Raw genomic sequence first — 12,128 nt, forward strand, 5'->3', positions numbered from 1 at the left:
AAACTCACTTTGTAGTTCAGTTCTAACACTATTTTGGTAAAATACAGGTACTAGGAAAAATGATCATCAGCAAGAATCAGACTACAAACCAGCTGTTAATATATACATGACATTTACTCTAATGAAATCCAACTTGCTTTAATATTCATTAACTTAATCTAAATGTCATTGTTCTATGCTTCTATTCATTACATTTAAAGTCAAAGCCTTTGTAAGACACAAAATAAGTAGTGGTTTTGCCACTAGAAAAAGAAAAAATTACCTTTTCTGCATTTACAGTAAAATCTGATGCTAAAAGACCACCTTCACTGTGGTCATGGCCCACCTCATACATGTTATAGGATGGATTGCCGATTTCTACGTTGATTCCTCCATTTATCATGGGTTGTCTTCTGATAGTTTTTGTCCTACAATGCATAAACACAGAAAAAAAGAAGCTAGGGAGTTTTCCAGTAATTTTTTGGGATATTATGTTTAATATCTAAAAGCAACGGGATGAAAAAGTGTTTCCTGCAGAGACAATCAGCAAATCCTTCCATTTTCCAAGCAAAGTACCAATCTGAGTCTATGTATAGATCTCCCAGAAACCGGAGGTAGAATGTTACTGTTTCTCTCAGTTTGACTGTAGTGGTGTGAATTCATACAAGGTGCTAACTCGTTGTCTAATAACACTGACTTCCTCTGATTATCTCCAGATTTCCTTCACTTCCCAAGGAAAGCCTTTAGAACTCACTGCAGATTCCCTGCAGGAATGAAGATGGAGTGAACCCGAGTCATGTTCCCTCCCTCATCCACTTCACTTCTATCTCAAATCGGTTGCCCAAAGTCAGTTGTAAACTGAGGACAAGGAAATGGTTTCATTACAATGCATTAAAAATGTATGAACTTCTCATAGCTCCAGTTTGTATTCCCTGCCAGTGGTTATTGGAAAGCTGGAGTTCAACTTCATTTTTTTTTCAAGCTTTGGTAAAAGACAGTCTTATTTTTAACCTTGAACTAGGTATCAGTAAAGATAAGGGATTGAGTTGAATTGTTTCAGTTGCTGAATTCATTTCTTTTAGCTAAGGAGGTGATTTCAGTCTGAGCAATAGAAATAAACTCAAGAGGGTAATTTTTTTCCAAATGCAATATGTTCTCTAGAATTACAAGGGAATAATAGGGAGGTCACAGTCAGGATGACAACAGTAGAGTCCTCTTGTTGGTTGAAAAAGCTGCAGTCAGTGTTTGAAATCCAATATACTAAATGGTCTGTATTTTTAAGAAATAGCATAGAGCAAAATATTTTCTAAAATAAGCACTTTACTGTAGCTTACAAGTGCTGAACAACTACACCTACTTTAGCACTTAACAGTCTTCTTTGAGGAGATAAAATAACCCTAAAATATATTTTCAAAGATAATTTTAAGAAGAAAATTCTTTATTGAGGCTAGTTCTATTTCTCTACTGAAAATCTATTATTTAACAAGTGATTCTCAATAACTTAAATAATTTACAGGCCAGCAACTGGTTTTCAGGATTTAGCTATCACTAAAGTTTGTGTTTTAGGTACAGCAGGACATAATGACATCCATAGAGCCTGGCAGGGCCAGCATTAATACCAGTATGGACAGGGAATGTATTTATCTTGTTGGCTTTATAAAAAAGGTTTTAAAAATTAATGCTTACTAGTTTACACCAGAGTCTGCAGGGGAGATGCCAGATCATAGCAACTTAAAAGATCCTTTTAGCCTGGAGGACTGAAACAGCCACGTAAATGGTCACATTTGCAGAAACAGCAGATTCATCACATATTTCTAAAGGACTTAACAACAAGAAATTATCTTGGTTTCGAAGGAGGGGTAACAAGCCCCAGGAGAAAGGAAGACAGCTGCTCAAGGCCAATGAGCAGGACAGCTACAGGCCTGAAATAAATGGTTTGATGTCTGATTCCCGCTCAGGACTTCCCTAGTGGGCCATGTTCTTATTACTAGGAATCTTTCCTTGTTAAATCTGCATCACCATCAACATCAGATTCTTGTTTCTCTGAACACGAGAAAATTAGCAGCTCTCTCTCAGGTGTGTGCACGCAGCAGAAACACTCCCTGCCTCCCTGGCCACCCAACGTGGCCTTTGAAGAAATGGCCAAAGTCAAAAAGTCTAATTCAACTGCCCAAGTTCACATCATCTCTAAGGCCAGCTAAATTCAAGGGAACAAAATCAATCCTGGAATTTGGCTTCCTATGCAAGATACTAAAGGAACACAGTAATGACAACAAGGCTTGGGACTCTACAGTAAACACTTGCATCATTGTTTACACCTTCACTATAACTTGAACAATATTAATTATGTGGTTTCAATGAAACACATTAATTCTATTTATTAAGTTCTCTAAGTCTCTGGATAAAGTTATTAACACTTGTTATTAACAGCCTTGGCAGGATGGAGCAAGGTGGATAAGAACTGCAATTTTTTTTTTCTAGTGTATGAGGAATATAAGTATAAAAAATAGACGTGGTTGTTCCAGCAAGAACCAAAATATAATTACTTCAATTCACTGCATCGAGAAACAGGTTTTGGATCATTTGTTGTGTGGCTTTTTTTGTAGTTTTTTGTTTGTTTGGTTGGTTTAGTTTTGTATTTTTAATAACTACTCAACATACATGAAGTGATTTTTTGTATATCAAAAAGATGCACATACTTTAAAGATTTATTTTTTACCTCATATATCAATATAAAATTACTCACCTTCGTTTTCTTTTGCAAAGAAATAGTCCAATTACCAGAGTAGTGATCAAAGTCACCAGTAAAACAAGAGGAACAATGATTGCTATGCTTCCTAAAATAGAAGGGAAATATCATTGAATACTCATGGCTTCATAGCTGTAAAACAGTTAAATTAATCAAAAAAGAATAATTTCCCGCACCAACAAATGCAATTTCATGTGATAAGCTTCACTGATTTGAGATTTTAATGCTGATCAATTAAAAAAAGCAACCTCATTACAGACAACAGTGTACACACAAGTACTTTTTTAAGCAGATCAGGAATTTCCTCTTTCTGGATACCAATATACTTTGAACTAATTCCCTGCCCTCATTTGCAGCAATACCCTGTGAAAATATGTGGAATTGCTGAACAGTTTAGACTGGAGTGGCCTCTGACTGCCATCATCATCTTCAGCAGTTTATGTCATAGAGCTATTAATCTATAATATTCAGTAGACTTGGCTTTGATTGAAGAATTCATTAGCATTTATATGTATTTACTGCTTTTATTTGTGGAAAAACAAAAAGTAGTGAACAATATTAATTTCTAAATGGTTGCTGCATTCCTGCATTTTACTGCATTGCACTTGAGAGCCAACAATTTTGTTATGTTGATACAGGCAATGACAAAAACTATGTGCTTATAACAATAATGCTTAATGCAGCAGAAAAACAGTGCCCAGATCAGACAGGGATGTTAAAGGCGAGGTGGGAACAGGGAAGAAGTAAATGGGCTTAACATTATTTTGGCAGATAATTTCACTGAAATGAGACTACCTGCAAAATTAGAGTCAGCAATTGTGCCCTTTAAAGAATTTCTCAGCCTTACTGTAAGTACATGGTAGTAAAGAAATACATGCAGCAAATAATTTTATGTTATAAACAATCTGGCCCTTATAAACTACAGCACTCCAGCATAAAGCCAGTGTGGAATGGCATGTTTAATATCACAACCCTTAACTGGTGGAAAACAAAAATATTGCTGGTTGTTTCATTGGCTCCATTTACTGGTTTATTAAAAAAATAAGCTCTTGGCACTCTCTGCTCTACATTAAACACAGTCTAAATAAAGAATTGAAAAATGCCTTGAATTCTGCCTGAAGGCTTACTGAAAGCCAAGTCAGGTTGTCAGAGACAAGAAATGAAGTACTACTGAATAAAAAACTTGAAGCATCCTGAGTTCGCTTCAGCTTACGAAGATTCAGCACATAAAGGACATTACAACAAGGGCATTTTAAGAAAACGTGATAAATAGCCAGATTAAGTTCTACTTAGGAACACCTCAAAATAAAACACCAAACCAAAACGAAAAAAAAATAGGTTAATTTTGTCTTGGCATGTAAACTTCCAAGAAAAAAAAACCCCTTAAAAACAGCCCACCAGGCATGAATTGCTGTTTGGTAACCATGGTGCAGGCTGGGGTCTAAAAGAAGTCACTTCCCAAATTAGAGCAGGTATTCCCTCAGCATGAAATACTGATCTGGGTTCTGGCTGCTTTTTTGCCTATTTCCAGTTTTAAGTGTTCTTGCACTTGTCTGGATCGCTGGGAAGATTTCATCTGAGCATCAAGCTGACCTGAATACTGGGTAACTCATTTTACTGCTCCACTTGGGCTAAAAGTGATAGAGGCACATACAGCAGGGTACTGTCAGCATACTCAACACTCTGCAGGCAGCTTTGTCCAGTTTAAACTGCCAATAGTGTAGCAATACCTTCCTTTTATGCTCACGGATGTGTTTAAAAAAATACGATAGGAGCTATTCTAACTTCCAGGATGATTTTCACAGTAGGTAAAATTCAAACCTCTGCAGACAGCCTGTACAAAAGTTATGCACCACTTGCAACTCTATTTTTTATGCTTTCAGTAGGACTTAAATGGTCAGAGGTCTCACGCTAGTTCTCAGCACTGTGTTGATATCGCCAAATGCTTGTCACTTGATACACTTTCTTCAAGAAAAGTGCAGTTAGCCCTTGGAGCAGTGAGTGTACAGCATGGCCTGCATCCAAACCACCTCATGTAACACTCAGTGATGATAAAAAGTCAAGAAATACCTGCATTTGGTTTTTTTTTAAAAGAAAAAGATGCAGGTAACCAGCACATTTCACAACACGAAATCACATTCTATAATATTACCAGCTTTAGATTTCTAAACAGAGGCAAATTTGACAAGTAATAGCAGTTAACTGAAGGACTTACTTGTACTGATATTGTCAGACTTGCTGCTTTTGGGAGCTGGCCTCTCACACTGTGTGCCTGACCAGTTGGCTGAACATCTAAAAGGATCCAATTAAGATGGTATAAAGTTAGTAGATGTCAGCTATTAACACAGTAACCTTAACACAGTAACCTTTTAAAGTGACCACCAGCATCTTCTCAAGAGCTACATGAATGACAACAGTGATTCTACAAAATCAACAAGAAGCCTCATGGAAGGAGTCAGCACAACTCTGCAGTGGCTCTTACAACATTCTGAGTGCATTTTTAGTTTAAAACTAGAGCTTTGTGTCTTCAGTTCCTGTTTTTACTGCCACAATCTTCGTTCCAGAGTCCTTTTCTAAAATGCTTGAATAATAAAACAAAAGGCTTAATCAAAAGTATATAACATCCTATAATTTTAAATTTTGAACTTTATAACTAAATATGTATTTGCAGAAATATAAGTACATGTGTGTCTGTGTGTGTGTGTGTAAGCAGGCACAGGAGTGAAAGCACCAAGAGTTGTCCTAAAGGGACAGGAGCCCTAAATACTGTTTATATTCAGAATATGTGCTCCAGGAGGCAGGTGTCTGGATAAGCACACAGCTTATTCTGCTATAATTTCCTTGTGTGAATATCAATAGGCAAATATTTCTTCCATTAGGATTCAGAACACTCTCTGTGCATATAAGCAAACACAAGGAGTCCATGGATGCAGACTCAGCAAATCCATCAAAACCAGAAACAAATACCTGAATGAAATTCAATTGCTTATTCATCCTGGTGTAAATATGATTAAGTTTACTACAGAACCTCAAATTCTCTGTGTGGAAACGGCAGCAAGTAGTCACTTTTCATCTGCCCCTGTTGCATATTGTGCGATGAATCATGTTTTTTCTAAGTATTTTTGAATTATTTATGAATTTCAACATAAGCTATCTTTAGGGAGGTACAATAGAGTGTTACCCTCACACAGTTCTAAGAACTCCTGCTACCTGATGCCTTTCTAAGGATTTAACAAATTGCAAAGTTTAGAGAGCATGTTTAGAGTTTAGGATGCTTAGTGACTGACATTGTTCTATACTAAAAGAAGGTTTGGAAAGATACAAAATATTCCAGACAAAACCAGTGCTATTCTTACACGAGACACCCAGCCAGCTTTGCTGGGGATGCTTTTGACTCTTTTACCTTTGCAGATCACTGCAAAAGAATGGTTTTTTTCTCTCTTTGCTCCTAGGTCTATTCCAGCACAACCCAACACTCAGATAAATCTCTTTACTGGGTTTCATATTAAGCTTGAACTTTTTACTAATTTCATTTTTGGTACAATGGGTTATGAAGATGCTTAACTCAAACTCTATAGAAGGGAAGGCACACATAGTCTTTAAAAACATTATGATTTATTTGTATATATTGATTATTATTGCTAGTTAATTCAAAAACTGTCACACAATAGCTAAATTGCATTATAATTTAGAATTTTGCATGTTTATTTAAATAAGTTTGTTTACTTAAATAAATATGGCAAATACACAGTTAAGTTTCCTCACTGCAAAGGAACCCCCAATTACCAATTAATTACACACACTATGGTTCATGACAACATACTTTATAGCTGAACTCAACTGACTTTTCCACCTGCTTACCACCACTTGAGCACATTCTAAGTCACAGGGAACACATGACTTTAATCTTTCAAAAGATAAATCTGTTACTTTTTTTTTCAGATCTCTTTTTAGCAATTATATAAGATAAAAATACTTGCACTGACAGTCTACCTTACTAAGATACTACTTAGGGAATTTGTTTTTTAAAAATATCAGTTTTCAACCTACAGCTGCAAAATAAGTATATCCATTCTTGGAGAGAAACACTATATATCTTTATATTTAGAATATTCTACTGGACTCCAAGCTGATGGCATATGACAACCATGAAATAAAATCTTTATATTTCTTACTGAAATTTTGCTTCATTGTTGCTTGGGATTCAGCCCATGTGATTAAAACTTGTTATGAGAGGCAATATGCATTTAATGCTATACTTTTGAAAGGGAAAGATTTATTTGAGAGTTCGACAAATCTGAACTCTGTACTTAAATCCTTATATTCAAGATTTCAAATGCTTCCACTGTATATAAGAATAATTGTGATAAACCTGTGTTAAAACAGTTTAAAGAATATAAGATAGTGAGACTAGAAAAAGAATCACCATAAGTTCATGAGAAAATTGTGTATAATGTGCAATTATGTTCTCCAATATCTTATAGCAGGTATGACATCACAAGAGCTGGTAAAGAAACAAATCCTACAGGTTTATAACCAGAGGGAATAAACTAAGGCAAAAATATTGCAGTTCTGTACCTATCTTGGCATTTTAACTGTAAAAATCAGCAATACTGAAATACATTTGAAGCATTTGATAGAAGTCTCATAAAAACATCATTAGTTGCCACTTCATTTTGATATTTTCCAAATGCTTGCTGTCTCCAATAAAGTTCAAAGAGGCTGAAGCTGGCAGGATGGCTGTCATTTCCTTCTAAACTTTGAGGTAGAACGATTGCCCAGCAAACTACTACAGACTTGTCTTGGGCAGAAAGAATAGGAAAAGAAATAAAGCCCAGGGGAAAGTTGTGTTTTCTGCTGTTTGACACACAAAATTGGCCATGAGCAGGCACATGAATAATGATGGGGTTGGGACATGGACAACTGTTCATGTAGGAACATGGGAAATGAGCAGGTCTTAACCAGTTTCAATTGTCTTCAGACAGAAATTGTTCTTAACAACATAATATGTTATTATATAACATAATACTAAGAACATAAAATGTTCTTAATAAGCATTTTCTGGTATTAGGACACTGAAATTCAGACTGTTCCCACATCTGGCATGGGAACTGACTCCTGGTTCAACTTGATGCACAGTAGTTTGTACCTTTACAAACAATTTAGTACCAGGAGCTTTTGTTCTGTGCCACTGCCAATAGCTGTATGGTCAGACAGGGCATTTGCAGTATGGCCAAAGGCATTAACAAAGCTAAACTACATAAAGCCACTGGTTTCACATTTATATTATCACAAGCTGGGAATAAATAACACTGAAAATGCCTAATCTGAGCTACCCAAACAAATACAGATGGAAACAGATGGGGAACTTGACAGTGAAGGACAGGTTGGAGTCAGCTGAGTGCTACAAGGTGCTACAGTGAACATCTTAAGGTGCAAATCCCCAGTTCCCAACAGAATCAGTGAAGGATCAAAGAGCAGCAATATCACAGAGAATGAGAGTGTGAAAACTGAATGGGAAATGGGATAAATAAAGGCTGTACACGGGCTGCTGCCAAGGTCATCAATAAAACTATGCTACAGCTCTCTCTGTTACAACTGAGTTCTGTTTTTAGAAAGAGATGCCTGCTTGGGAAATGCCTTCTGAGATACAGGATGCCTATGCAACTGGAATTATTTATGTTGAGGAAATAATATTACAAAGAGAGACGTTTTAAAAAATTTAAATTGAGATGATAAAGGTGTCCCACTTTTAGTGAGGAATATTTAGAATGAAGATATTTACATTTCAGAGATTGATCATGCTGTTGTTACAGAATCTATTCATGAGAGAAAATGCCTCTCTCCTCTGTTTCTGTATAACCATTATAGGTCAGTGTGCTCAAACACTCTGAACTCAATTATACGGGCACTTGACCAAAAGAAACCATTTGACTATGAAATGTCTGAATACATAGAAAAAAAATAGTAAAAAGGGTAATTTGGTGGCAGTGGGTGGGGTGTTTTTAATTTTGTTTCTGTTTTTTCCTCCCTTTTTTTGTGCTGTGAGCATTGTCATAAAAATATAATACAGCAGGCATAATATGCAGTTAAAAGTGCTTTTGTAGACAAGTGCTTTCCAACTCAATATACCAAAAAATGACAGAAAGCAGTACTGAAAGATTATTCTAGAAGTATAACAGAATCTGTGAGACATTCCTTACAAAATAGAGGTGGAAAGGGAATTGAAAATATTTCTTATTTATAAATGATATTTCTTCATTATACAAAATAATTTTCTAACTTTTCTTTTTAGACAAAGACAGTAATATATAGCAAAACATCCTAATAAAAGTATCCAGCCTCATTATTTTAAGAACACTTCCATTAAAATTTCACTGGAATATGTCTTATCATTAATATCAAAAGTATTTGTAAGATAAGAGAACATCTGGTTTACAGTTATTATTGTCTGTATTAAATTACATTGAAAGACAGAAATCAAAATAATCCCCTTTTTCATCCAAGCTATAGCATGACATAGGATGAGAAAAGCCTTGAACAAAACCAAACCACTAAACTATTATAATAATTTAGCAACATTTTGTAGGTATGCTGTGTTCAGAGGGAGCTGATATTATAGAGTTAAACCCACAGATAAACCCTCTAAGGTACAAAGAACTTTCATAACAATGAAAGACCAAACAACCCAAGACTGATCAATAACAGCACATTCTGTACCTTCTGGTATATTGTAAAGTATCATTATTTTCAAAAAAAATAACTTTTCCATAATTATTTTATACATTAAGAGACCACATATTAGTGGTCTAATTAGGTCTGTCTAATGAGCATCACTTAGCATCTTTATAAGGAAAACAATGTAGAAGCTAAGGGGTAGATACTTTAAACATTACCTGTAATAAATACAGATTACCTCACAACCCAATAAACTGAGAATAGGAAAATTGCATCATCCAAAAGCAAGCAAAACAATAAAAAATTACTCTTGAGGAACTCAAAACCATCTTAAATTTAGTCACAATATACACGAAAAAAATCAAACGGGACCTTAAACATGACTTCTAATTTGTGTATGACATTAGTATGTACAAATCATCATTCACAGTTGTTGCACGGTGACCACTGCAAAGGAACAAGCATTCAAGTACAGCTCAGCCTCCTTCATCCCAAGGTAAGAAAAAGAAGTAACTGAGGGCCATTAAACACCATGCTATTAGCAATATGTACAGTACAGATGCTATAAAAGCAGTAATAATGAAATAAATATATAAAAAGTATGCATATCTAGATGACTAGTACTGAAGCTGAAATTACAATGAGCAACAAAGAACTGGAAAAGAAGAGGCTGAAATGGCAAAATAAGAAAGGAATGAGAAATGACTGGATCAATATAAGACAAAACATGTTTTTCTCTCCTCACAGAGGCAAAGGAAGCAGTAATGTATGGCAGTAAATACTGTATAAGTTTTATCTGAATCATGGGCAAAGGATATCTGCATTACAGCCTAGTTAGTGAATGTTCAATCAAAAATATACAAACTCCTCTTTTCCAAGATCATCTCATTTCTTCCTTTGACAACCACTCTTCAAACATCTTTCTGCATTTAATACTTGAACCAATACTAGTTTGTTATACAAAGTGAATGAAAGATCTTCTATAATACAAAGTTATAACCTGCTGATTATGTTCAAATCCAAGACATTTTTAACAAAGATACTTTCAGCTGAAAAAGAAAGCTCTCAAAGAATAATGCTGTGAAATTCCTGTTGCAATTGTAATTGGGGAGCTCATTAAATATACCCCAGGAAATCACATGGAAAACATTTATTGCAAGAGACTCCATAAAATTTTCTGTTCTGAGTTGTACTGCCCCTCAGGGTTACCACAGCCTTCCCCTCCTAGGCAGGCTGCTCAATCCTGACATTGTTCTACACCACAGTGGCTTTTTGTACTCAGCCTTCAGAAAGTACCAGTCAGGAGGTTGCATGTATGGGCCCTTTCTTGTCCACAACTGGATTATGTATGTACCTGAACCTCTTTTTGAACAGAGGTTTGCCATGATGATGAGTTACCTTTAGTTATAAACTTGGGTGTAATTGCAGCACTCGTAAAAGTTGCACATGTACTTACACAGAAACTGTTCATATTTGAAGATTTTTCAACATGAAAGGAACGTCAGGAGGAAGGTACAGCATCACAGGCACATGAGATGGAGAGGAGTTCCTCTGTCAAGAGGAATGCACTCTTTTCCTTCTGACTTCTGTCACCTAAACACATGCACGTGCACACTGCCCCCCTACCCCCACATTACCCCCAAACAGAGTGTCCCTCTCCAACCCACTGGATGTAAAGCTGGCCAGAACAAGCTGAAACACTGGACCAGGTTGCCCAGAAAAGCTGTGAATGCCCCGTCCCTGGAAGTGTTCAAGGACAGGCTCGACGGGGCTCTGAGCAACCTGGTCTAGTGGAAGGTGTCCCTGCTCATGGCACGGGGTGGAACGAGATGAGATTTAAGATCCCCTCCAACCCAAACCACTCCATGATTCTGTAAGAACATCTCTCTTGCTTATTTCACTCCAGCAGGAGTTATTTTTTCTAATTTATCCATATACACTTCCAAATTCAAGCCTTATCACTTTTAAGCAATCCCACAACTTGTTCTCTCCCCATTTGGTCACTATTCTCTTTAACCTATTACTCCACCAAAATTCTTTATTTAGAAATGAAGTAGTTTATTCTATCTCTACTTTACACTTTTCAATTTCCTCAGTTTTCTTTCAATGTCCTGTATGGTATGTACCTTCTCATTACCTATCCAGGATGACTTTTCATTATGGAAGAACTGATGTTTGTCCTAATACTGAAATACAACACACAACCTGAAGCCCTCTGAGCAGCCAACACATCTATCCACAAGCAACTAAGGTAATGCTGTTCTTTGTCCTCTGATTTTCTCTGTTTCTGATGACACCGAGGAAACAGACTCCACATTCTAGACACACAGAACAGAACACTCTTCTACACAGAGAGTAACCTAAGTAGGAATAAGTTACTATCCTATTAATTAGCCAGCACAGTATAATCTTACTTGTTTCACCTGAAAGTCCTCAGCCACAGTCATGCAGCATTGCTCAAAAGCTCATTAGAGTGTTTAAAATCTCTTTTTTAAATTTAGTTGGGTTTAGATAAGGATCAGTGTTATTTTTATAGTCTAGGAGTTTTGATTGTAAGCTTAGAAAATACCCTTTGTTATATTTCTATAATGTCTAGTGTTAGGAGTTATGATTTAATCCCATTTATGTGCAGATAATAATAACAGACCACATCTATGTGAAGATTCAAAGAATATTAGTAATACAAATAAAAAGATGAGATTAGAGCAACCTATAGTTATGG

At 36.0% G+C, this 12,128-nt stretch overlaps 1 protein-coding gene across 4 annotated transcripts in view; it reads right to left on the minus strand.

The window, feature by feature from the left end:
• The window catches only part of LRP1B (LDL receptor related protein 1B), a 675,815-nt gene that overhangs the window by 4,941 nt on the left and 658,746 nt on the right, over positions 1-12,128 (minus strand). For all 4 annotated transcript variants that reach the window (XM_017830208.1, XM_017830207.1, XM_017830205.1 and 1 more), the window contains 3 exons: positions 4,944-5,020; positions 2,726-2,816; positions 263-407 (listed from right to left, as the gene is read on the minus strand). In XM_017830208.1, coding sequence (XP_017685697.1) covers positions 263-407; positions 2,726-2,816; positions 4,944-5,020 — 313 coding nt within the window. The remainder of the gene's footprint in view (positions 1-262; positions 408-2,725; positions 2,817-4,943; positions 5,021-12,128) is intronic.

The sequence above is a fragment of the Lepidothrix coronata genome, unplaced genomic scaffold, assembly GCF_001604755.1.
Source record: "Lepidothrix coronata isolate B3197 unplaced genomic scaffold, Lepidothrix_coronata-1.0 Scaffold175, whole genome shotgun sequence".
NCBI classification, from domain to species: domain Eukaryota; kingdom Metazoa; phylum Chordata; class Aves; order Passeriformes; family Pipridae; genus Lepidothrix; species Lepidothrix coronata.